The sequence below is a fragment of the Apteryx mantelli genome, chromosome 2, assembly GCF_036417845.1.
Source record: "Apteryx mantelli isolate bAptMan1 chromosome 2, bAptMan1.hap1, whole genome shotgun sequence".
NCBI lineage: Eukaryota > Metazoa > Chordata > Aves > Apterygiformes > Apterygidae > Apteryx > Apteryx mantelli.
In genome coordinates this window covers 42,433,341-42,460,256 of record NC_089979.1, presented here as the reverse complement: position 1 = coordinate 42,460,256, position 26,916 = coordinate 42,433,341, and the positions used below count along the sequence as shown (strand labels likewise).

Below are 26,916 nucleotides of genomic sequence, written 5' to 3'. Positions count from 1 at the left end.
GAGAGAATAAGGTCTCCAGTCTTACCAGAGGACCCAGACCATTCACATATATGAGGATGCATTTGGGCAGTTTTCTTCTTAAGCAGAACATTTACATTATGATCTACTCTGTCACAGTGTCTTTGAACCTGTTCTAATTTTCCCCAGTCTGATAAAAGTTTTTGACTTGTTTTTCTTTTTCATTTCTGTGATTACATAGAAGATCATTTAACATTACTATTCTACTTCTGACTCAGTTGTTGGCAATTTCAAACATACTTATCTTACAGACAGATGAATTACAAAATCTGTCAGAACTGTATCAACCTGCCAACAGAAGTGAGTTTGACCTGAGTGAGGTATCCAGGACTTAGAAAAAAGGTTGGTTCACTGTTTGCTCATTTAAGAAGGGACAATCATGAGACAAAAAAGTGCTGTATCTCATCTCCTTTTCGCCAAACCAGTGTTCTTAAACGTTGTATTTGAACAGAGGACTTAGTTACGTACATGCTTAAGTTCCAGCCAAGTAATATGCACAATATATAATCCACAAGTAACATAATGTGGTGAAAAGAACAAGAGATTCCCTATTCCTACTACAGACCACGTCATGATGAGTTTTAATATTCTCTCGTGCATTTTCAAGGACAATAACTATGACAGTTTCCAAGAGGTGATATTTTATATGCACATCACCAAATTTATTCCTTTGTTGGTACACTGCAATGGAGCAGCTCTATGGAAGGAGCATGTCTACTTGTGATTAGCTGCAGACCTCTTCTTGAGAGGCTAAGGACATGAAATGAAATAATAAGGCTTCCCCCTCCCCTCAATATCTGGCTAAGTTTCTGTGGAATGCATTTGGTTTTCTGCTGCACACCAAGTAAAACATGGTAGCCCATTACACGATGGATATCCACTGAGACAAATTTAACTCCCATTTCTTTCAGCACTAATTGGGGATACTGTTTCCAAAGGATCCTCAAAGCTTTGTGCCAAATTCAGCTCTTTCCTAGCAGTATTTTGAGGAATTTGCAGCTTCTCTCCAAACAGAAGAGGGTAGGAGAAGCTATGCAGACAGCTGACCTTGTAGCTTCATGAGATGAGTGAGCTGCGCAGTCTCCTGAACTACCGAAGTGACCATAGGGCAGGACACCGAGACCTGCTTTGTTCTCCCTTTCTCTTACCTATGGTAAAGACAGGCCTGCTGCTGTTATGCTTTTGAGAGCTGCATTTTGTGATGCATATATGACCAGATTTTGCACCACTGAATGAAAGTCAGCTGTCTAAGGAGACAGAGGACCTCATTCTAATCTTTTGAGTATTTTGAGTGCTGCAACATCTGCGACAGGTAGCTTTGAGAACAGCCATAATTAGAAATAAAATTCTGTGTAAGCGAGCCTTGAGCCCCTGCTGACCTCCTGTTTTTACTATGGGAGGGAGCTGGAGACAAGAAGATTCCCAACTCAAGTGTCCCGGTCTGGATGCTGAAGCCAGAGGGATGAATCTTTAGCTGTCTTGCAGCAGTGCTCTTTGGAGGACTGGGATTAGCAGAGTCTGTTCAGCTCCCAGTAACAGTAACTTCCTGCTGACAGAAAGAAGAACTGAGCTCAGACTTCTACAGATTTTCTTCTTTTAACAATGTTGCAGAGTAATCCTACTAAGCCAATATTTTCAAAAATAAATGGCACACCTCAAAATTAAAGCACAGTATCTAAATGTTTTAGACACCTAAATAAAACTCAGTTAATGTAAGCAATTTGGGACAAGTTCAGATTACAGAACAGTTCAGCTCTTCCACTCTTTACATTTTTTTTATGAGGTTTGTTTTTAAACTTGAAAAAGACATTCCTTCCACCGACTGCTGTTTCAGCAGCAACTGAAAAGCTGGAGTAACAGGATCTCAGTCAAGAACAACTTCCAGTTCCCAAGCACTTAAGGAAAAATATTACAAGACAGGACTCGCTGGAGCTTATTTCAAAAATGTCTCTTAAGGAAGTGCTTATTTTTTGTTGTTTTCTTTCACTCTCCATAAAATAAGTGCTGGAAACTCTGCTGACAGGGATAATATCTAAATACACAGATATAGATATGCACACACAAACATACATTTACATATGTATAAAAGACTTCTTGAAGTCTTTGCAAAAGAACAGGGATACATTCACATCCAGCTATAAATAAGTTTATAAGGCTTATTTATAAGGCTTATTTTTCTGACTATGGGATATAGGATAAGGCCCCTTAAAAATAAAAAAGAGAGAGCACAGTAAAGACCCAAAAGGAAATCAATTTTAAAGTAGAAAAATCCCTAACTTTGTGAATGGAGTACTCAGGATTCAATCAGAAATACGTCAAAAATTTCTCATCTAAAGGCCTGACGCTTGTTGTTGCTCAGACCTCTCTGGAGCAATCTGGCACTGCAAAAGGCAATATGAAAGCAGGGTCACATAATGTATAGTATGGTCTTATGTCAGGGAAGGAGCAATGCTTTCCAGTATGGTTGCTTTGACAGCAGGACCTGGTGGGAACGCACATCTTGTTTCAAGACTTCCCTCCTGGACTGGTGCTCCATGGGCCACGTGTGAGAGGTGGGTCCGGTCATTGCTTCGGTCACCCATAGTAGCAGGGGTGCAGAACAGGGACCACGTTGCTGCTCTGCTTCTGGGTTAGTTGTAGAAAACCTTTCATGCCTTCTATAGCTCTTTTGTCTACTGAAAATTACATATAAAATCTCGAAGGTTTTTTTGGTTTTATATAATCTCTCTAGGTATCGTGAGATTGTAAAATATTAGTGAATGGGATTACTTCCTAACACATGACCTGCTTACACCTGAAATGTTCTTTTGATTCCCCTCTTATTTGCACAAGTCTGTTAGCCTACAGAGCCACATACCATGTCATTTCCCTCACACGAATCACCTTCTCCCCTTTTGTTAAAGAAACCAAAACACTGCATATTATGTCAAGCAACATTTCTTAAATGCCACAAGACATAGAAAAAAGCCTGCTCTTTTATGTTTTAGATTGTTACCTTGATCTCTGTTTCATTTCATTGTGCTAAAACACTTACATCTATGGGGTAATAAATATTCCTTTGCTAACCCTTCTAAAAATCTCTATGGATACACAGGGACTAAAATTTGCTCCAAAGACATTAGATTCTAAAGCACAAATAACTGAAAGTTTATTTTTCTTAAGCAGATTTCCCAGTCATACACTACCTCTACTCCACTAGCTTAGTATATAATGATGTCCTGTAACAACTGCTCTATTTCAGTATTTCTACACTGCTGGAACAGAATTTTTAAGAAATCAGTGGCAAGAAAGACAATTTCAAACTCAAAAGTCCAGATGCAAAAAATACAAGCTCAACTCACAATGTTCAAGCATAGCCATATTTGTACTTACAGGATTTAATCTACTCTGCATCCAATACAAAAAAACACAAATTTTATTGATGAAACAGTTTTAAAAAATGTGGGGTTTACCTCCTGGCATAGTGAGCAGGGAAGAATCACTGGACTGTAATATTTTCTCTGGTCTTGGACTCATTTGTTATGGTTGTCAACTTTTATCCAGTCACCCATCTGTCTGAGAAACTGCAGGGATGGAAGCAAAAGGGTAATTGCCTTCCAAATGAATCTTGTTTTTTAGCTAACTCCTAATGAAATCAGCATCCACAGAACACGATGAGCGCTACTGCATGGTATGACAAGGAAAACTTCCCCATCAGCCTTTCCTGAAAGCAGCTCTGACATAAGACACTTCCTAACATGCGCATGCTCAATATTTTCTTTCCACAAGGACTGTTATGACTAATGAGGGCTCCTTTCTTTGCTATTTGTCAATGATTTGTACTGGCATTCAAAAGAAAAAGTCTCCTTTATTTCTCAATGCAAACATTTTATGACCCTGAGAAAGCCTAGTAGCTAAAAGCTTTCAAGCCACAAAAAATGAAAACACAACAGACTCAAATGATCAAAACCTGGCTTTACCAAATAAAAACAATGATATCTCATGTAGCTCCAGCGATGTAGCGGAGATGCTAACCAGCTGGCAGGGAGCAAAGCAGTATTGTCTCCCGCATTGTTCAAAAGCAGCCCCAGCTGTGCTTTATCACTGGCCCAGGAAGGAGCACAGCTACTGCGATCTGCTGGGGTGGTGCGTTTCTCTTCACATTTCCCTTGGTTGTCTTTTTCTAACTACGTTTCTGTTAATTACCTTTGTCTCTGAGCTGTGCAGGGCAACTGCTTCCCCTTCTGATTGCAAAGCGACAAAAAGCCCCTACTGCAAGTGCAAGTGCACTTTGGTGGATCAACTGTTTGGGTACAAACAGCACAAGCACTCAGATTCAATAAATAAACTCAAGCAACCAAAATAGCACTGTTATCCAGAAACAAGCAAACACACACAAAACTCAGCTCAGAGGCTGCTTGACCTTGATGTATCTAAAACTCACTCAGCAATGGCCTCTTGGTCCGAAAAATTCTAGCACGCTGAGGTAGGGTACATGAAATAAGAGGATAAATGTTCCTGTAAGAACATACATGAGAATGGCCATACCGGGACAGAGCAAAGGCCCAGGTTGTCCTTTATCATGTGCCTCAAAGTGCTCAGTGACAGGGAAAGAGTATAAAAAAAGGAAGAAGTCAGAGAGAGATTTTCCTCAGTATGTACACCCAACTTCCAGCAATCTGCAACTGCAGACCTCCAGAGCTGGAGGTTACATCTGCCTTGCTGTGTGTAACAACATTCAATGGGTCTTTCCTTGTGTTTATGTTCTTTTCTATTTGTTTGGGCATAAGTCCACTTTCTGAAGGCTATCCTATTTTATTTGTAATAGAAACCTTTAATTTGCTGATTTTCCATTCCAGCTTGTAGGTTTAATTGTTTTATAAGTGGTAATAAAATTGCACCAAGTCTTTTTTTTCTACCATATTTGCTCCTTTAGAGTTGATTCCAGCAAATTGCCTCAGCTTTGAGCAATCTTCCATTTTGAAATTAAGTATTTCTTTAGCAGATATTTTTTATTTTTGATCTTAAAATGATGATGAATTTCCAAACAATATTAATAGCTTTGCTGTGGTTATATTTTGAAACATGCATTTATGGGGTCTAAACATCTGTTCTTTGTAACACACCTTATCATATGTTTTTTGCCTTTGCAGCCTCTTTGATTTCCTTCCTCTTTGATTTCCTTCAGCTATTCACAATCCCTGTCCTCATCCAGATCAAGCAGTGGGTAGTACAGCTGTAGGATTTCATTTTCTCTGTTTATATCTGGGATTTCAGTCCACTGGGATTCTGGGTTCCTTCGGGTCGAGTGAACTCTCTGAACTCTTAATGTAGAGGAACTTTCCTCCAATGCTGGGACTTACTCTGCTGTTCATATATACTTTGTAGCCTGATATTAAGGTTGATGAGTTTCCTTCCATCAAGTCTCTGAAATACTTACTCTGCTAATATCCTCAAATAAAACTAGGCATTTCACTTGATGTGCCATACTTTTTTTTTATTTATATAATCTATGTAGGACCTTTATGTATATTGGTCTGTCTGTTTTTTACACATCTTGCTTAAATAGGACCTTGTCAACACTGTTTTTTGTTATTTCTTTAAATTTGATTACCTTTGCCTTACTTTTAACTAAAGAGAGAGCTTTTTTCGCTTTCTCTCTAATGGATGATCACCCTGATTTTGTGTGATCCTGTGCGACCTGCCATATTTTCCCTATTTTTTTGTTTAAATTTTTTTCTATAATGACCTCAATTCACTTGTTTGTGGTATAAAGAAATGAGCAAATGCAACACTAGGTGAACATGTCATCCAAGTTTACCTATGATATCTGCTTCCCAGTTCTGTTTCTGAGTATGCCCAGCTTTGCCTCTCTCTGAGCAATTAAACAACTAGCTAGCCTCTTCTGTTTTCAGAAGCCGAACAGGGTGGCACTTACTTTCTCCGAGAGGATGACAACTTGTTGGAAGGAAATTGGTCATTTCTGTTCAGGCATTTCCTATATTACAAGCAAAGAACAAAAAGTAGCAGCTGTTGAAACACACATATTTCATGTACTTTTTTCACTAAGTTTCGAAGATTGCTGTTTAGCTTGTATTGAAGTGTGAGAAATTGGAACAAGGCAAAGAGAAAACTAAGGAGAGTTAACTCCATTCACAACCGCTTTGAAGACTGATACGTATTCACTCAGGAGAACATCAGGTGTTACAGACCCTAGAGAAGCCCAGCTGGTGTGCTGTAACAGCAGCTTATCATTGTAATCATATCTCTGACACCTTGTGCTGCTCAGCTCCATTTGCTGCATACACCTGTTTTTCCTCCCTCCTTCCCATCATATACTCAGACTATCAGTTTTCAGATAAAGGTGTGGTGCACACTGTGATTCTCTACTGGCTTCTGGGGTTACTGGGAACTGCTGTAATGAAGATTAATCATGAGTTGCAGCCAAAAGGAAACAAATGGCCCAGGTTCTCATTTCAGATCACAGTTGTAGGATAGGTCTGGCAAGTGACTTACTGCTGTGAATTTCAGGATCGCTGTCTTACTTGGGAATATGAAAAAGTCCTGCTCTTCCCTAATCCATCCGCAGTTAATTTGGTTTCTTTTCTTTCAAAAAGTGTTGAACAAAAAATTTGAAGATGCAGATCCAATACAATAGAACTTGGTGCTGAAATCCCCAAAATACCACTGAACATACTGGTAGGTCCATAAGGCACAGCAATGCTGTGGCTGCCTTAGCAGGGCACTGCATCCAAATTAATAAGCCTTGCTTCTTACCAAGGTGAGTTAACATGAGAGTAGTACCAAATGGTGACACACTATTTCCACTTACAGAGTTAGATCAGCTGGAATCAGCTTAGGAATTTTTGTCCCACATTCCATTTCAAAATGGAAAAATGCCCTAAAAATGCTGTTGAAAACTGTTCATTGTTTTATCTCAATGCTTTTCTCTCTGTCAGTCACATGGAAATGATGCTAGTTGTGCTACTGCTGTAGTCTCACTGCTTGGCAAATTTGTTTTCCTTATTTTACAGTCCCACATCTTGACCTGGCATTACGCAGCACTCACTCTGTGTGTAATGAAGCTACATCAGCCTCTGTAGTGAATGTTAAATTGCTTTATCATTTTCTGTATTCACAGCTGTCCGTTGGTTAGTAAAAACATTCCCAACAACACAGCAAATGCATCTTGGATCTTGGTTAAACCCTGAAAGCTTGCACTTTCACCAGCAAGTCATATTTGCACTTCCAAAACCAGTAGGCAAAAGGGCCAGCTTTATTGCTCATATTTTATTATCAATGCGTCTGTAAAAAGGAATAGCTGGCAGTTCTGAGCCTTTCTGATGGGTAGTTCTGACAATAACAATATTTCAACTTTCCATTTGGAACCATAGGTTACAGGAAGCATTGCTGGAAATATTTGATGAAGCAGGGGAAGCAAGAAGAGCTTGAAATAATCTTGCTACTTTCACTCTCTCATCAGAATGAGTTTCAGCTTTGCTACAAAAATATGTTTTTATATTTCAATAAATAGGCACCACCAAGCTGTCACACCTAAATATGACTGTAACAGTTTGGGTCCGGTAACGTGTCTAGAAAGCAACAGAAAGACCTTCATGCTGGAAATTCTTACATCGCTGCCAAATCTGGCATTTAAAATACTCAGTTCACGACACCCTGGAGAGACAAACTGTCAGAGGCTCTGACCTCCATTCAGGAAAGGAGCATTCAAGAGTCCTCCCCACAGACTGTCCAACCCAGACCAGGCCCCATTAAAATAGGTGTCTCTGCGTGGAGGCAATTCAAAATTGCCATGAATGGAGGCCAGGTCACCAACATAGATTCCAAAAGGTTGGTGTCCTTCTAGAAAGAATACTTAAGCCCAAAACAAAGCACTGACCCTAACACAAAGGATAACTGAGTGAAGGTCTGTGAACTGCAGCAGCCTGAGGACTAGAGACTTCTGATCGCCTGCTCCTGAACTGCAATGCCTCTCAGTCAACGGTTCAGCCTACCTTGGCAGCTTAGTATTTCTCAAGTACTTCTTCCATCACTGACTACTATTTTTTTCCCATTTACCTTCCTCTTATTTTCCTTCCAGGATGCCCAGACATACCCATCATCAAATCCAGGTGAACTCATTCCTGTAGAAGTATTTTCACTGTGGTCCTGTCTGATTGTAAAATACATCTCTCAGTTTAGCAATTATTTGATTCCATCTGATGACCTGTAAGGCTTTTATCATGTAACTCGTTTCAGACTGTTCAAAATACTATGGGACATACTGTTCTTCTGAATCCAAAAGCAGATGACTGCACTGATTACAACTTCAGTGTGTCCAAAGTATAGTGGAAGAGTACTCAGGCTGCAGCCTCTCAGAGGAGATTCTTCACATCTGCTTACCGAACAAAGGGAATTTTCAAGTGCAAAGACCAGGACAGAATTAAAAATCAATGGCTATGGATAAATATCTAAAATCTTGATCCACCTGTAGACATTTTCACTCTTTAATCTCTGCTTTTTCTTTGCCCACCCACAAAGTATTTTATTGACTTTATATTAAATATTAATTCACTTTTCAAGCTACACTGTAGAAACCTGATCAAAGGCAAAAGGTTACTATGATAAGCAGCAGTTAAATTCCGTAAGTATAGTGTAATCTATATATTTTCTTTTAAACAATGTCACTGAACTAAACATGTCAGAAGAGACTGGGATCAACTGATATGCACACCATTACACATATACACCCACAGTATAACGGCTAAAATAGCATATTTCCCATTAAAATGAACAGAAACAAGACATCTGAGTCCCTTAGGCTTGTAAGCTTGAAAATCTCTGCCAACATTATTAAATGAGAACATTATTTAATTAGTAATGATATGGAAGGACAAATTCTGGCTGTCTTAAGGCTGAAATATGAAACTCCAGATTTCCACAGAAAGGAAAGATGGTCCAGGTGTTGGGGGCTGGGTAGGACATGAGAGATTTGGATCCAGGTCTCTACTTTGTCACGGACCTTCTGTATGACCTCAGAGTAGCTTCTCTGTATTTCTGTTCCACATTTGTATAACAAAGCTTCTCTGCTCTGTAAAACTACTGTAAGTCTCAATTCACTTCATATTAAAAGGCACACAGTACTAAAACAATGACTACAGGGACAGATGACAGCATACATCTACTTGTCTGCATTTAATTTGTAAGCAAAGCTCATTAGCTGTATTCCCAAATACTGTAAAATGTTGATGCTTTCTTTAATAGATGTGTTTTCACCACAGAGGTGAGCTTGTGATGGTAAATCTTTGAAAGGAGTGATTTACACAACAGAATAACTAACAATATCACAATATTCTTTCCTCAAGCAAAATGTATACTCCTCAGTGGGGAACTCTTGATTTGAGCTGGTCTGGTGGCATGCTTATATGACCTAGCACAGCTGCAAAACACTTCACTTTGTGCAATAACTATTATATGCATGTTTATACATTAACTGTCAGTAAACAAAAGGGAGCAGCTGTCCCCCACTCAGTTTAAAATTCTGTCCTACAAAGTTGGGGAAAACACTGATTCACGGAAAGAATGATTTTACTCACAAGGAGACTGCTTATCAGACCTTCTCTTTCATTAGATAGCTGTCATTATCCTGACATTTTGTGCTACGAATTAAGACAAAGCAAACCCAAGAACCATCAGATGACATCACATGGCAACTGCCTTCTCTTTTTGACCAAATGGCCTGACGATAGAACCAAAAAGTTGCATAACATATCTAGTTATATTATTTACTTAAAATGTTCTGTATTCCAAGATCCTTCATGTAATGCATTTGTTGCTAAGGAAATCAATACAGTTTGCTTTCACTCAGAAGCACAAGTTTTGGCTGTTGCCAACTTTCATTTATTGCTACTGCACATAGCAAAGTAGGGTTAGTCAGAGGAAGAGACAGTTAAGGGTTTACCACTAGTAATTCAGTAGTGCTCTTCCTTTAGGCAAAGGGAGGTGTTTTGCTTTTAAGAAAATTCAACAAAATAGCAAAGCAAAAGCGGGTTTTCATCTGTGGCACAGTATGCCTCCAAAGTATATGCTGCCATATGAATCAATTCCAGCTGAAGTTAAATAACTGCTAGGTAACTATAAGAAGCTTGTTATAATTGTAATTCCCCCCAAAATACTCCCCAGAAATGCTTGAGCTATACAGAACATTGAGGTTTACCTTGAAAAGTAATCTAGCCATTAGATCTGCACAACACCTGAATGAATGCCCACTGGGCTAATTTACAAACCAGGTCTTGGCAGTCTGGGTGAGAGTTGGAGTTCATTTGTGTTTCCTTTAGCTGTGAATTCTCAGTCTACTTGTAAAACCCATCAGAAAGATGATGGAGTGCAGTATTTTACAGCACAATTGTTGATATCCTTTAATTTACACTCTTATAAAGAGATTTAATTATAACAAGGGTATTAAGAGGGGCTTTAATGTAAAATAAAATAAAGTAGCTTTGTAGTGGAGACACCATTACAACAAAGCCCTAGCAAAGAAACAGATTCAAATACCATGAATTCAGAAAAAAATGTATTAGGATTCCAATTTAGAATTATACTGGATTACAGATTAAAACTAAATGATGACTTCAGAATACAAATGATTATTGCCATTGAGGAAACTACATTAAAATATGATACTACATCTTTTGCTAGCCCCAAAGAAGCACTTTGGCTTGTATAACCCTGTATACTATTACACAAAATAAGAAGACACAGTTTCTTCAATAGCCCCAAAGTTTTACAGAGCTTGTACTGCATTTCTGGCCTACTCTTGTCCCTGAGAAACTAAGCATTAGGCAAGAGTCCGTGGGAAAGATGGCAATAAATGGTTGCCTGGTCAAGGTAGGTATCACAGAATCACGGAATGGTTGAGGTTGGAAGGGACCTCTGGAGATCATCTAGTCAAACCCCCCTGCTCAAGCAGGGTCACCTAGAGCATGTTGCACAGCGCATCCAGGCGGGTTTTGAATATCTCCAGAGAAGGAGATACAATGTGATTTACACTTGTAAACATAACAAAAAAAGGTAACATAACAAAAAATATGGTGCTTTATAACTTTCTTAAGAGGCTAACTAACTTCCCAATCTGCAGGAATCAGCAAAGGTAAAGTAAAGCTTTTTTTCAGAAGAATTGAGCAATACCGCCATTGCAAAATGGCAGGTGCTAAAAACCTACTACGCCTCAGGACTTCAGCATATAAAGACACCTGGTCACTATTTCTCTCTTGCTCCCTACCTTGGCCTCGGTCTTCTCATCTGCTGATCACTTCTAGCCTTGGGGAAATTATCTGATGACCTGGACTGTCCATTCCATTTTTCCTGAACCCGTATTATGTGAAATAATGCCAGCCCTACAGTTCAAATATTAGGTTACTTATACAGGAACCATAGTTACACAAATTACAAATGTTATCCCAACCAACATGCATCTTGCTGCAGATATAATCTTCTCTGCCTTGACACAAGGCAATCCAGGCAGGGTGCTGGCACTGCCCCGTCCCTGGCAGCCCATCTCCGAAGCGGATTGCGGCTCAGCCGCCCCCAAAGCAAGACCCCGAGCACAGCCTACGGTCAGAGGGCTGGGGTGGAGAAAAAGAAAGCATACTCGTTGGCACAACCACTACTACAGATTTTGAGGGGACGGGGAAGAAAAGACTACTTTTGTTGTTCAGACACAATCTGCCTCCTTGTTTTACTTCTTTTTGATCCATTATCTCACTCCATTTTGTTTTTGAGTACTGTGAATCTCCTTTAACAGCAACTGTGTTTCAAAATAGTACCCTTAAGTCTAGGAAATCTACCTTATCTGTGACAACCCACAAAGCAATGAATGTCAAAGTATTTGACATCATTTTACAAATTATCAGGCTTTTTCATCCACTAAAAAATGTATCTGCTTTCCTCCTTTTGCACTGGATCAATGTTAACAGCAGTGCCCACCAGAGTTAATGAGTGTTAACATTCCTGCTATAAATGCCTCGGGAGACCTTTGGTACATAAGGTTTCACCTCAGAGAAATTTTAAAACAACAGTTACATAGTAATATTAAAAAATATATACATTTTAGCAAAAATAGTAAAACAATTGTGAAAGTTTTCTATTTAGACCTTCAGAAAACAGAAAGACAGCACTGTGGGTTTTTGCTCAACTCCTTTCTTCACATATGCATAACTGGGAAAAGAAAACTGTACTTTATTCATACAGGAATGGAAATTGAAAAGTGGAAGTTTTGTTAAAAATCTACATCCTTTTTCTGAGTTTTATTCAGATATGTCTGTATAGGTTCAGTGCCATTTCTGTGCCCATGTTTGCCTAAGACAACAGTGGCAGGAGTGCAGGAGAGAACTGCTTCTTTAATCAATAGTCACCAAGTTAGAATAAGAAATGATTAATATGTATATTGCTGTATGCAAACTGGTCTGTCACAAGGTTTCCCTGGTTAGTGCCTACTTTTGAAGGATTTTTCCTCCTGCAAAGAATACTCTTAAATTCAGCCTAGTTGCTCATGGATAATATTCCTTTTTACATAACTGGAACATGGGGAAAGGTTCAGGATTTTGTAGGTTTTCTTCTCATCTTTCCTTTTTAAAAGGGAGGGAAAAAGGGCATTGAACAGAATTACAATCCTGCCTCCCACTTGTGGTGACTAACATGGACTCTCCTTCAGCTTGCATGCCACCTTTCAGCTTGATTTCAGAAGCAGAAGACATCTGTGCCTGAGCAGCACGGTTTGCAGCTGCACGTCCCCTGCCAGAGAAGCCCTGAGGGAGGATGCATCTATGAAAGATGGGCAGCAAAAAAAGTCTATTAGCAACTGTGCTCTGTTAACCACTTCCCTGTTGCAAACAGCCTCCTTTTCAGGAACCTGGCTTAAGTAAGGGTTAGTGTTTGTTTTTAAATCAAATCTGGAAAGAAACAGATGATGCTAGTGTTATAAATACTGAAGTTACATTAATGTAAATCCATATTGCTGGAAGAAAACAGATGATGCTTGTGTTATAAATACTGAAGTTACATTAATGTGAAACCATATTGCTGGAAGGTAAGTATCAGACACATTATCAGGGATTCAATGCAGTAATGGATATTTCCAAGATTAGTTTTATGTTTTCAATTTCATACCTCATAAACCAAAATCTTTATTTTCGAATAATGACAGAAATCAGCCAAAGAGGAAAGGGAACTGCTGATTCAAACATATCAGCTCTCTTCAAAGGAAGCTGATTTGCTTTCAGAAAAGAGACGAGAAATATTACAGGGAGCTTATGCTTCACACAGATGTCATTAACAAGAGTGACATAATATTGTAACAAGAATTGTCCTGCCATTATATCACTGCTACTGTTAGTACTGAGAACGCTTTCTGAAGAATGCAGTCTAAACCTTGCCTCTTCTGTTTATAGCACACTTAAACACAACACCTTTTGGTCCCAGTTCTCCCATCTGATTAGCTACTCTCCACAAAGACTTTCTCTTCAACATACTCATTTCATCCAAAAATAAACATACAAGTACATAACAAACTGCATTAACTCTTCCTGAATTCAACATATTGAAAAAGCTACTGAAAAACTAAGAGGAATTATACACCATCTCATTCTTATTGTAGCACCTACAGTATGTTGGATTAATTCCCCACATGTAGTTTAGAACAAAATCCATGCAATTCAGCCTCATCATCAGGCAGTAGAATATACTGGTCTAAAATTCAGAGTACAACAAACAAACGCCAGGTCCACTGAAGCAAGTATAAGAGCTGACTTGATGGTCAAATTTGACTGGCAAAAATACTGATCAATATTTGCAATAAGAAACTAAATGCAACTAGCAATTAACAAATTACTAGCTGTAGGTCTGTGATACAGGGCTGAATTTTCCCATTTAAAAATGGCAGAACTAAACCACAATAAATGCAAGTGATTTGACCAAGATTGCAAGGGAACAGTCCTAGGGCTGCTTGAAAGTTGCTACTGGATTTTTTTTTTTTAGCTAAACAAGTTGTTCTCTGTGAAAAGTATCATTTTTTCCTCATTTACTGTTTTGTCAGAACTTCACATCTTCACTTTCCTCTTGGGGTGAGATTCCTCACTTCATTTCTTGCAGTGCATCTGCTTCCTCTTGCTAAAATACGGTAATGAGAAAAACCAGGAAACTCAGTGCATCAGATTAAAACGGGAGCAGGGCACACACCCACTACTACCACAGCTGGCAGAGGGAAAATACCTCTAGTGAAAATAATTCAGTTATGAGTTCTCACTACAATGTCCTAATATTCAGCTAAGGGAGGGGGCGGGGGGAATATTTTTCTCCAGTAACTGCATCTCATCCTCATCCTAACCACGAAACCTATTAACTGGCGCATGAAAAGAAAGTGCAAACATTTGCACCAATCTCTCCAATATTTCCTAACAGGCCACTGCAGTGGCCTTTTAAATCAACTTGCAAACATTTTATCTTTTCTTTTATTATTTTAAATAATTTACTTTTTAAGGTCAACTTAAAAATCATTTTCAAGACCCAAGGAAAATATACTACTTAGAATTCAGTTCACAGGATTCAGTTTGTATACCTTCTGAATTGATTGTTTAGCTCTGTTTCTTAGATCATTTATTTACCTTTGACAGAATAAACAACAGAAATGTACTGACCTCCCATTCTCTTTCCTCTCAAAAATAAACTGGGCTTTTCTCAGGTTATAATGTCTTTCGCCATGAACCCAACCTTAGCACAAAGACACACATCTTTCTTTTATTCTGTCCTCATTCTTCAAGCCTTCATTTATCATTTATTAAAGTAAAAGAAAACAAATCTAGATTTCTAAACCTGTCTGGAGAAGCCTTCTCATTCTTTCCACCACACAAGCTGTTCATCAAGTTGAGCTGTAGGACCTTCAGCCTCACAGCTTATCTTCCGAGGAACAAGTTCTTGGAGCTGGTACCGCAGATCTCCTGGTGTCAGCCAGACACAATCGAACATAGCAGACCACACCGCAAAGATGTGTGGGTACATAATAGATTATAAAATAACCCAGAAAATCTTGAATTGTAAGATGAAAAAACTGCTTGCATCCTACCTTTGTACATACTTAATTTTCCGTACCTAATTTTCCATACAAAAGTAATTCCATGATCTTCCAGGCCATTTCTGATTACTTCTTTGTGACAATTACCATAAAACAATGTCTGTCTGTACAGTAGTTAGCTCAAAGAGACCCCAAGCCATACCGGGACCTATAAGAACTTCTGTAATATGACTAAAAATATAATAATCATGCCAGATTCATTCTCAGTGTAGGGCAGCTACAACTAAACCAAACTCCTGGGTTATATGTCTGTAGTTACACATTATCAAAGAGACAGACTACTCCAGGCCTTAACCTGGGAAGATGCTAAGCATATACATGTAATATGCCAAAGGGAAGGTATGAGAAGAAACACATGCTCAGTATTATTATTCCATAATTACATGTTTACATGCTTACATTATTGCATGCTCAGAATTATTAAGGGTTCTGCCAGGGCACAGTGGAAAACACTAAAGGTGTCTCAAAATGGCTCCAGGTTTTTGGTCCTTGTTTTGGATCACGAGCAGTGCCTTTGCTTCCACAGAGTTTTAAGTTGGTTTCTAGCCTTTTGAGTTGGAGATTCAAAAGTGGCTAGTTATAACTCATGCCATAATATTGCAAGTACTTGCCATTCTTGCAACTACTTTATGTGTTGCTGGTAAAGAGACTAAACTGTACCATGCTGGTCCAAGGGTTAGCTAAGCACAGAACAGACTTTTGACCAGATGTATTCAGAATTTACAGCCTCATTTCTAAATGATGGCTATTTGTCCCTCTTATTTAAATTCTAAACAAGGGTTCAATCAAGCAGGACTGGCCATATACCTAGGTACCCTTTTTATACTAGATGGTTTTGCCCTTTGGTGTTAAACTCACTAGGAATGATCTAAAACTCTTTGAAGTCAATGTCAAATTTTTGACAAAATTCAGAGCCTGTAGCCAAGTCTTCATGTGCTATAATCAGACAAATTCTGTATTTGCACAGAATTTAAACCAAGACACTTTTGGAACAGTTTTTTCAAATTGCATTGAAGTTCAGAAAATAATTTATACCAAAAATTTTAAAGGATAACATACGAAAATGCTCTGTGAAAACAATAGAAATGGAAAGTTTGTTCAGAGAACAAACCTGTAATATATATTAGATGATCTGTTGCAGTCTGTAAAAGAATTACCGTAACTACTTTAATTTAGAAAAACCCATTATTCTCCCAAAAGCTCCCAAAAAGCCAAACACACTGCTACCTACTTCAGTAAAGCAGAACAGACGGATCACCTGAAGAGTCTTCAGTAAGCAATCCTAAAGGAGATTACAGTGCTTGGGAAATAAAACATCAGTTTTTAAACAAAACTTAATGCCTTTGTTGTTTTTCACAGACACTGTGACAGACACTGTGAAACTGTCGTCACTGATGACTGATTGAAGAAGTCCAAAAAATGGCATCATGTCAGAAGTTCACTGAAAATACTACCTCAAATAATACAATGAATCAAGTCAAGCTGGACTGAGCTGTCACAAAGTACGTCACTTGCAATGGGGCGTTCTGCAAGGGACCAGTGACACCGAAACTATCACTGCAACTTGGCTGCCTTTGGGATACTTCTGCCACATACCCATACTTGAGCTATTTAAAGCGACATCTCACCCTTCTGTTTGCATCAGGAAGGAATAAATGAAAGATGAGTAAAAACACTGAACGATGGGTAACAAATATTCTCCGGCATTCTGCAACAAAACTCATTACTCCCTTGGAGAGAAAGGATCTTCTTTTAAGAGCTGTTTTGTGAAAACTTTGCTGCTGTTGGACTTTTATTTAACTTACTTTTTAGAGGCTAGAACAGAAAAGCTTAGATAATCCTAGAAGGTTTTTATTTTAGCCCAGGCAAGTGCCAGTTTTTAGGTAGGAGCTTAGTGGAACATATTTCCCACAAGCACCATGCAAAAAATGTTATTAGTGAGAAATTAATCTGAACCTCAAAGATCAGATAGGATTGGCCCAACTTCAGAGATTCACTCTATAATTCAGATCAAAATTTCCTCAGACTTCAGGTTTGCATGTCATGTTCTGGCTCCTGCATTTTTTCAGCCTTTGGAACAAGCCATCTATCAGTATTTGTAACAGCTAGCTACAAGATGACTAGAATAATCAGCAAATACGATTCAGGCAGTTTGTAGGTGCTTTAGTATCCAGAGGAACTCACTGCCCTGCTTGCCTCTGCCACCTCACACATTTTCTCATTGTGCAATATTTTGAGTTTAAAAAAAATCTTGGTTGAAACTTATTTTGACAAACAAATTTGTCAATATAATATATTACACATAGGACATATCTGACTAAAAGCTCCTGTAACCACTAATACACTTCTGGGAAATGAGAGCTAGTTTGTTAATATGTAGACCTAATTGTTACAGAGTTTAAGTGTGCTTTTCAAAGTCAACTTGCCCCTTTCCATTGTTGCTCACAAATACCAGAAGACATGCTTCAGGTATGGTATTTGAGGTATATATATTCCCTCACTCATAATGTCATAATATACATGTGGAAAGTATACTGTACGCTTAAGCAAACAACTTCAAAAGAAGGGCTTTTGTCTGGGTCCCAGCCAGTGTAAATCAAATACACTTTAATGGAATTACCCTGACTTATTCCACCTGAGAACATGGCCTTATTGTATGCATCTCCAAAGCCAGATTACCAATGCATATGAAGAACAGACTGTGGTGTCCTCATAAAAAGACTCCACTGGGACTCCACTTTGAAACAGCTGTGCCACTGTCACATGTCTGTTTTCAATATTCCTGAGAGTAAATACTCCCTCAGAGGAGCTGGGGTTCAATCTTATGTGTCAAATATTCACATAACTCCATCAAATAGAAGACTCGTGAGTTTACCATATGTCATGACAAATATCATGCTTTTTTTGAAAAAAGTAACATGCGAGAATCTCTTTGGCTTTCTGGTCGCTTGGGAGCTGTCGTTTGCTCTTCTTCATCTTACAACAGAACCAGAGAGCTAAACAGAAAGGCCAGCCTGCAGGATACCACATGGACTTCTTACGCTTGCAGCTTTACAAAAGCAGGATGGAGCCTGTTTGCCCATAGAATAAATACAGGTCTGTGCTTCCAACAGGTTTGGTTTGAATAAGCCTTCAGATAACATCACCTTCATACCATTTAATTAATTAGTGTATCTCCTTGTCATCTGATTGTTTCCAAGTATTTTACATGAAAGAAGACAATACACCGGCAACTGCTTATGAAAATATGCAAGGCAAATGCAGCGTTTTCTGGACATGTGATCTGCCTCTCAGTGAAGTGAAAGGCACAACACTCTGCTGTGTCCACTTGAGCAGGACACAGCTTAAGTGACATGTCACAGATGAAAAGCCAGCTCACTAGATGCCACTGACTTCACTGGGGGGCTTGTCATAGTGCACAGAACACTACCATCCTAATCAGAAATATTGCAATACATATTTTATAAGGTATATGCAATTGATGCTGGACTCTGCTCAATTTATCACAACAACTATCAGAAATATCAGAGTATCAGGTTATAAAGAGTGGTAAAAAAAACAATCAGCATAGGTTTAAATTCTGTTCTTAACATAAGACGCTCATATGGGGCTGGGGTAAATCAGAATAATGCTCTGTCACCTAACTATTACAGAAAAGGGCCTGTTTTGGAGAATAGGCTGTTCTCATGCAGATTGTACTCTCCAGTATTCTTGTGTATTCTAAATCCTAGCACATTTATCTGTGCTACAGCAAGCTGCTGTTTGATTCTGTGATAGTGACACCAGTACAAACACACTCTAGTCATTTCTTTAAAACTTTGTTTTACAAAATAATACCAATCATATCTTACTTCCAAATATGGAGAATGGATTTCCCCCAATTTAAATATAATTATTCTTGCCTTTTTTTTCCCCTTTCACAAGCTTCCTCATTAGTACTCTTTAATTTTCTTCAGTGTATCAATAAAACAAGAGTCAATGAAGCCCTTTCTCACAGCTCCAGGTAAGAAAGATCCTTCTTCTCTGTTCATGTAATGAATGGGGATATTCCCTGGCGCCACGCTTTGAAGCCAGTGATAGGCTGACTGAATATGATTCACTGTATCTTTGCCTCTGGCACTGCTTCCCTAATTTAAGCATTCGATTTACAGAGAATTAAGTTTCAATAATAAACAGGTTAGTTTAAGGACATTTCACTTATTTTATTCCAGTAATAGTTTTTAATAAGTTTTACTTTAACATCAGACCTTTCAGCACGCCGCAGATAACATCACACGGCTGGAAGGAACCCTTATGTAATGGAGGTACTGAATGCCTCCGGAGCAAGACAGATCAGATCGTAGCTGTATTCCCATGATACTTAGGCTGACCAAAAATGCTGAAACAGGAGTTATAAGATACTTCATATAAGAAGTAAAGAAGGTAAATAATCTTTTAATGACCAACTCAACAGTCAGCATACACAAGCTCTTAAAACAAAATCAATTAACTACTGCCAACCTACTGTGTTCCTTGATACGATATCTATTGAAAAAACAATATATTCACTTATCTTTCAAGGCATTGAAACACTTTAGTTATTAAATATGAATGACCAGGATCAAATACAAACTCTTTGTCTTACAGTCACATTGACTGACTTTATAGGTTGGCACAAAAAATTAGTTCTCTGTAAGAGCAAAGTAGGATAATAATTTTCCTGGCCAGAAATGAAGGTGGGATGGAGATACATGTTTTTTACTAGTGACCATCCTCTATGCTTTTCCATAACTTCAGTTCTATCAGCTGTTTGTCTTTAAAGTAGTGGGAGTACCCAAGCTATAACATTCCTAGTAGTATATTCAGATAATAACGGATTTTCCAAAAATTAAGTTGAAACCAGAGGTCAACAAAAGTTCAACCTACCTATCAGCTAGAAAATACCACTTATTTTGAACAAATGATCAGGCTCTGAGGTTTACAAACACTTGTGGGAATTCAAATAGTACAAAAGCCATACTTCACACTTTAAGAAAGGCATGATCTTAATTCTCTGTCATCTTCATCCTTGGTCTACAATTAGACCAGAAAGCACACAAAATATAATATTTTGTGGGGAGAAACAAGTAACAAAACCAGGACGACACAGAACATGCAAGCCTAAGCAGAAGTAAAGACAGAAGCAGGAAATGTGATTTGTTCATGTAACATAACAAAGGATGTTATCATAAGAAAAAGTATCTCTTTCATGTGAACACTGCATCTGATATACCTAGTGGAAACATTCGCTTCACAGCAGTCTCTTTTCTTATGTGTCCTAACTCTTCTTTGCACTACATACAACCAGCTAACAGTTTTCCTAATGTCCTCTGAGCATATATGGTCTTCAACCCAAGAAGAATCAGTGGTGTACCATTAATTAGGGCTGGCCACTGAATTAACTCTGTGTGCAGCAATCTAGGGGTTAATTTATAATGCCTTGCAAAGGAATGCAGGAGTGTTTTATATGACATTCAGCTCTGTTCTCAAGTCATGGATAAGGAGTTTGTTAATTCTCACTTATCCTAAGATCAGCCTTCAGCTACTCTAGGAAGTCTGAATAGAAATAAGAGTCTGTGCAAATTATATGTGAAACAGACTTGTGGAAAATACGAATCAGGTCCCAAATGTATAACGGCTGTATCCTCCCTTAGCAAGTCAGTGTGGCAAGCCTAGCCATAATGCATATGGAAGTTAGATAAATGTCAGTGACCTGAATCCCCCTCTCATTTCTTTTTTTTTTTTTTTAAGATTTTCTTTTTTTACCTACACGGTTAGTTACTGAATGCAGCACAAAAACTCCTCATGGTTTCCAGCTGGCTGAGGATAAATATACTTTCTGTAATCAACGATCCACTAGTTAGCTGATAAATTAGTGTGCTTTTCACAAAGGAGGAATACTCATGTTACAGTCAGTAAGGCAAAGTAAATAAAAAAAAGGAATCAACAAAACACAAAATAATATAAGGACAGATGAGCCATGAAATAAGGACAGATGAGCCATTAAGCAAGACAGACAGTTAACAGAGAACACTTTCAACTCCATCAGGTCTCAGATGACTTTAAAGAAGGTAAACTCCATGCTGCAAGGTGACAATGACCAGTATTTTCCCTGTGTATATACATCAACAGGGGTTATGCAAAAATCAGGGATAAAGTGTGACTGACTAGCAATTTTTTAATGACTTAATTATTTATACTATCTTTTATATTTGATCATATTCACACTGGGCTTTGAAGGAAATATTCATGTGAGAAAGAACTACTTGCACATGAAAGATCTGTAGAATAAGTCCTAAACAATTAGTCTTCAGATAATTTCAAAGGACAATCCTGTGATATAAAATACCAAAGCACAGAAAATGGAAAATCTGAGTGATATTTATTGACAACTTCACTGTAAGGTATTTAATATACTCTTATATGTCCCAGTAATAGTGAAAGATGATTGAGTCAATTTCAAATCTCTTTAGGCAGAAACAGGCTCTCCATTTCTCCTAGATATTCCACTTATTTCTGTCCTCATTCATTCTATATTTATAGTAGCTCATCTGCACTTGAAACATTCCATATTTATTTAGGATTTAGTCCAAGTGAGTTTCATCAATATACAGCAAGAGTGATAAAAGAATCAAGCTCTTTAATTCTATACACATGACTATAAATGCAGGAGCTCATGAATTAACTCTTGGAGAGAAAAATTAAAATTATAGTTTCATTTGATTCATAGTGATTCCAAAGTAGAGCTCTGCTGATTTTTTCAATTTCACTGCACAGAACATCGTAACACATGTAGTTAGCAAGGCCTCAGCTCAGTTAACTCCATACTTAATATCCCAGTTTAGCAAGGTACGGACCTGTGTATGGACCTATGCAATCCCACTCAAGTCAACTTATTTACATTGAACTCACTGCTCATACCGGTATTTGTTGAGGACTTTCAGACTACTGATAGCTTGGTCAGCGCTGCTATTGCTCTAGGAAAGCTGTCTGACGTCCAGAAATTGTCATTAAAAGGCCAAGTCATGCCTTTTTACCTCCCAAACAAAATCTAAAAAAGATTCAGAAAGAAAATATCAAAGAGAAGACATTTCTGGAAAAAAAATTGTATGTATCCTGACCCTACTCTGGAGGAAGTCTATTCTGTTCCAGACCTCTCTGTCATAAAGTTTCAAAATGTGTTTTTGTTTTGGTTTTGCTTCACTGTGCATTGGTAAAATAATAACTTCTTTCAAATGGAGTTTTCACAAAATACTGGTTACATGAAAGGTACAATTAAATACCTAGTCTATAAACTCTAATGTCATTCTGGAATTAAAGAATGTAAGAGGGACTTTACCAAACTCTTCAGTTTGGTAAAGGAATTGCTCTAGGATGTGCAACACACAAAATTCCTCTTTCTGATTCACAGCACTGTTTCCCATCTCATATCACTTTGCATGTCTGAACTTACCCAACTTGTGGACACTTTTTGTCTTCATCAGATTTTAAAAGTTTATTAATAAGAACATGGGAAAATGGATGCAAATCCTGCATTTCTCAGTTAAAACCTCTACTGAATTCACAGAGAGATTTGCTGGAGTGAAGACTAACCAAGAATTGTCATACCTAGAAGATATTAACTGGTGACTAAGATGAAGTGCACATCTGCATTTGCTAAAATTAAAAAAAAAAATACTGAAATGCACCCCAGCTACACTGCATTGTGCAGCAGTACTTGGTATATCATATTGCCTTCTTACTTGCTAACCATAGTTTTTATTCCATGTCATACTAACGTCTTGTTCTTTCCTATTTATTGTCACAGATACTGTGAAATACCTGCTGTTCAATGTGCTCTGCAAGTGTCCCACCTTGTTGTAAATGAAGTCAGTGGCAGGCCTTCACTGACATCAAAAAGAGCAGGATCTGTCTTGAGGTACTTAATCCAAAGTGGGACTCCCACTTTAATTCAGTAAACTTTGGATCAGACCTAGAAGGGATCTTACAGGATCAGTAAGTAGCAAAACACATTCATATCCCCCAAAACCAAACCTAAACATTTATCTCACATTCCTAATCTTTTCCGTGAAAGGGATTAAAAAGCAATCTGTCCCTGCCAACAGCTTACGTGCTAGGTTGTATCTAAGTGTCTGAACAGGCATCTGCAGAGTAGTTGGGTACATTGCTCTGTTTTCATCTATTTCTTTAGAAGTTGGAAAGATAGCGCAACGTTAGAGTTCCAGGCTTCACGATCATATTTCCCTATTTTGTTCTCAGCTTTCCATTCTAAAAATCCCTTCATTATTTCCCTCCTAGGAATCATTTCACCCTTGAACTAGAAGATAGACAAGCTGCTCCTTGCCAAGCGGACACCACAGCTGCGCACATCAGCTGGCAGGTAATGCCACAGGAGTGGCAGCACTAGCCCCCTCATCCCTGGGGACTCCGCATGCCACCTCGGTGACGCAGTGGAGCATTTCTATTTCTACAGAGGAAAGAAGAAGGTTCTGCCTCTTGTTTCAGGACAAACTACCCATTTGCTGCATAATGAAACAAAAGGACAGAAATCTGAAAATGGAATTATCCAAACACTTTAGATAAGAAACTTGCCACAAAACCTAACACGTTCTGTGATGACACCAAAGTGTTTGAAAGTACATCAGACTGATTCCCAGTATACTTGGCTTTATATGAAACTCTGCTTGTTTGCTTATATTCCAAAAGTCTAAATGTGCTGCAACAATTTTTGCTCTCCTTTATGTTATGCATCCTTTATGCTATACAACCATGTTATTGTCTTCTTTGAGATGCCATGGGCATAATTTTGGCCCCTAAGTATATTTAGAGGATCATTAGAAATAGAAACTGAGTTCATACAATATAGTCACTTCCTACCGCTAGGATCACAGAAATCACATGAACTGGCAATAATTTAGACAGAAGGCAATTTAAATAATAAAAATCTATCTATCCATTGCAATATGGAATTTCCTGTAGCAAGAAAGCATAGACCTGTAACATTTCATCAAACCAGGAGAGGAGGCAAAAGGGAAATAAAAAGGTACAAAATAAATACTTAGAAATCTTATGAAGTGAAAGAAACAGCCACCTTCATTTTCAACACCTGAGAAGAAATCTGGCCTGAGTGGCCAAACAGGCATTTTCTTAAAAGCTCAGAGTTGGCCTAACTATTTTCAAGTAAATCCATGATGGGATTTCCATGCAATGCATGAAAAGAGTTAGGTCAATGGAAAGAACTCATATAAGTTTAGCTGTTCTGTATTTACACATTTATCTACCAAGCACAAGAATGATCAAATGCTGATCAGAGCCACAGTCAAAGAACTTAAGAATTAGTATTTTAGTTTTGCCCTATACATCTGTTTCATGTTGTTGTCTTGATTCCCAATTTAAAATAGTATTTAAAAATCATTAATTAAACATGTATCTTAAGCCCTATGGGCAACAGACTTCACTTCTAAAAAGAAAATAAGAAAAGATCCTACAAGCAAACATTCAAGTTTTCACTCCCCTCAAATCATATGGCCGCTCCCCTCAAATCCGTTTAGCAAGTATGGCATAGGATGTGATGAGGAACTGCGTATTGTCAGGTAGTCTCCTAGTTCACACGTGGCGTGTCTCACCCACGTGGCTCCACGAGGGGCTCAATCACTGCCCCTCACTCCCACCGCGAGCAGGGAAGCCAGATTCACTGCTGAGCTGCTGTTTTGTACCACAGTTGTACTTCCGTGTCCGGGAGGAGGTGAGGTCCGTTACAGATCACATCACCAATGTTTTAAACAGTGTTGTACTGAGGATGTGCAGGACTGAGAAGCTGGTCCCTGACTTCTGCAGGCTGCGTGGCAGCTGTGTCACAAAAGTGCTTGGAGGGGGGGCTGATGGATGCTAACTTGTACCAGGGGATCATAGCGTCTAACACAGCCTCCCTGAACCCTTTTTGGCACAACTTAATGCCCATCTGCTTCCCCTCTGCTCCTTCTCCTGGAGAGGAACATATGGCCCAGAATATGGATCTCAGAAACAGAAAATGTATTCAGATAGTTTTCTAAAATATTCTGAATACCCTCCTTTATTTTTCCTGTCAGCTTTTACTCCAGTTCTGAACCTTATATTCTGGCACCACAAATAAAATTCTGGCAAAAGTCAGTCCTTGCATAATCAGTTTTGCAGTCCACAGTGAAAAACAAAAATAAAAAATGCTGTATATTTTGTAGCATCTCAATAATAAGAAATTGTTATTGCAAGAAAAATTCTTACCAGGATTTCTTTTTTGTCCAGAACACTTATGAATTTCACCATTATATATTAATACCTACCTTACTCCTTAAAAGGGTGGCAACCAATAAAAAAATTAACGACAGAAGAAAATAAAGCCACAGTTAAGCTTAACATGATCATCAGAATACTGAGCACTTTTACTGGGGAAAAACTTCAACAATTTTCTTCATACTAAATATAATACTTTAACACAGAGCACTAATTCATGATTGCAAAAGCATATTGTAAAAGATAGCATATTGCAATCCTTGACCAGGGTAAAACCATGACAGGAAGCAGCTGTTGACAATATCTGATAACTAATTCAGCAAATCTTATGAGACAGTGATATCACACCTATACAATGCCTGTAATAGAACAAGGATCAATAGCGATACTCCAAAACATGCATGGACTTAATAGAATATTTCTCATAACCAAATGCCTTTCTAACAAGGAAGTAAGTAGTGTTCTGTAGCCATATTTTTGTCAAAGAGTTAAATATGAAGTCCATTAACAATCACATAGATATATATGTTTCTGTTTATATACAACAAATCTGAAAGGTAGTGCTTGCCTAAAATCAACTGAAATCACCAGGTTTCCTCCTGCTGATTTCAGCGAGTTTTAGATATTCCACTGGGTATATTCACTTCATGACAGGTAGATTTTAGACTCTTCTGTTTTCTAATTATTTCAGGGAAAGCGATTGAATCATGTATGACAAATATATGCATCATGTACACCACTTTCTAATGTTTTTGTGTTAAACATACTGTTCACCCTACCTTTGCTGCCACAGATGAGTTGGGTTTCTCCAGCAAGTCCCAGAGTTTCTTCCTTTTCTCTGGGCAGCAGGTATTATCAAACTCTTCCCCTTCTCTCTCTCGCATGGTCTCTGCCTCTCTCCTCAGCTCCTCATTCATCTGCTCTTTCTTTTGATGGTATCTTGCCTGGCAGCAAGATTCTAGATATATCTCATCAATCCCCCAGTAATCAAGCTCTTGGCCAAAAGAAAGAGCACACATTTCTTCCATCATATGTAGTTTCCCTGTCCTGTAGAAATTCAAAATGGAAGTGAAAGCCCCTGGATGTCGATCAAAAAAATATTCGTTTTCATTTAGATTATAGTCATCACATACTTCCAGCAGAGATTCATGAGTATTGCAGTCTCTGAGCTTTCCTAATCGTGTCCTTGGAAGTCTGTCCAAAGTCCTCCAGAGCACTTCGTGGTTAAGTCCACCTACATTTATTTTAACTCTCCGTGAGCAGGCTTTGCTCCTAATGATCTCCACTGGTTCTGGAGGCAGAGAAAGGGTGGACCTTGAAGACTTTTTGTTCATCCCTGGTGGAGCCTTCTCAGCCATTGTGAAAAGGATGCAGTTGTAAAGCCAGAGTCTTTACGAGAATGAGCTCGGAAACTACAAATACTTGGGAAGAGTCCTCTTCAGATAGACAGACCCATTCCTGAAGCTGGAAAAGACAAAAAATTAGAATCTTGCAACAAACAACAT

At 38.4% G+C, this 26,916-nt stretch overlaps 1 protein-coding gene across 1 annotated transcript in view; it reads right to left on the bottom strand.

Moving 5' to 3' along the window:
• KCNB2 (potassium voltage-gated channel subfamily B member 2) overlaps positions 1-26,916 on the bottom strand; it is a 205,059-nt gene that overhangs the window by 159,778 nt on the left and 18,365 nt on the right. The window contains exon 3 of the mRNA XM_067290549.1: positions 26,191-26,875. Coding sequence (XP_067146650.1) covers positions 26,191-26,769 — 579 coding nt within the window. The 5' untranslated portion in view covers positions 26,770-26,875. The remainder of the gene's footprint in view (positions 1-26,190; positions 26,876-26,916) is intronic.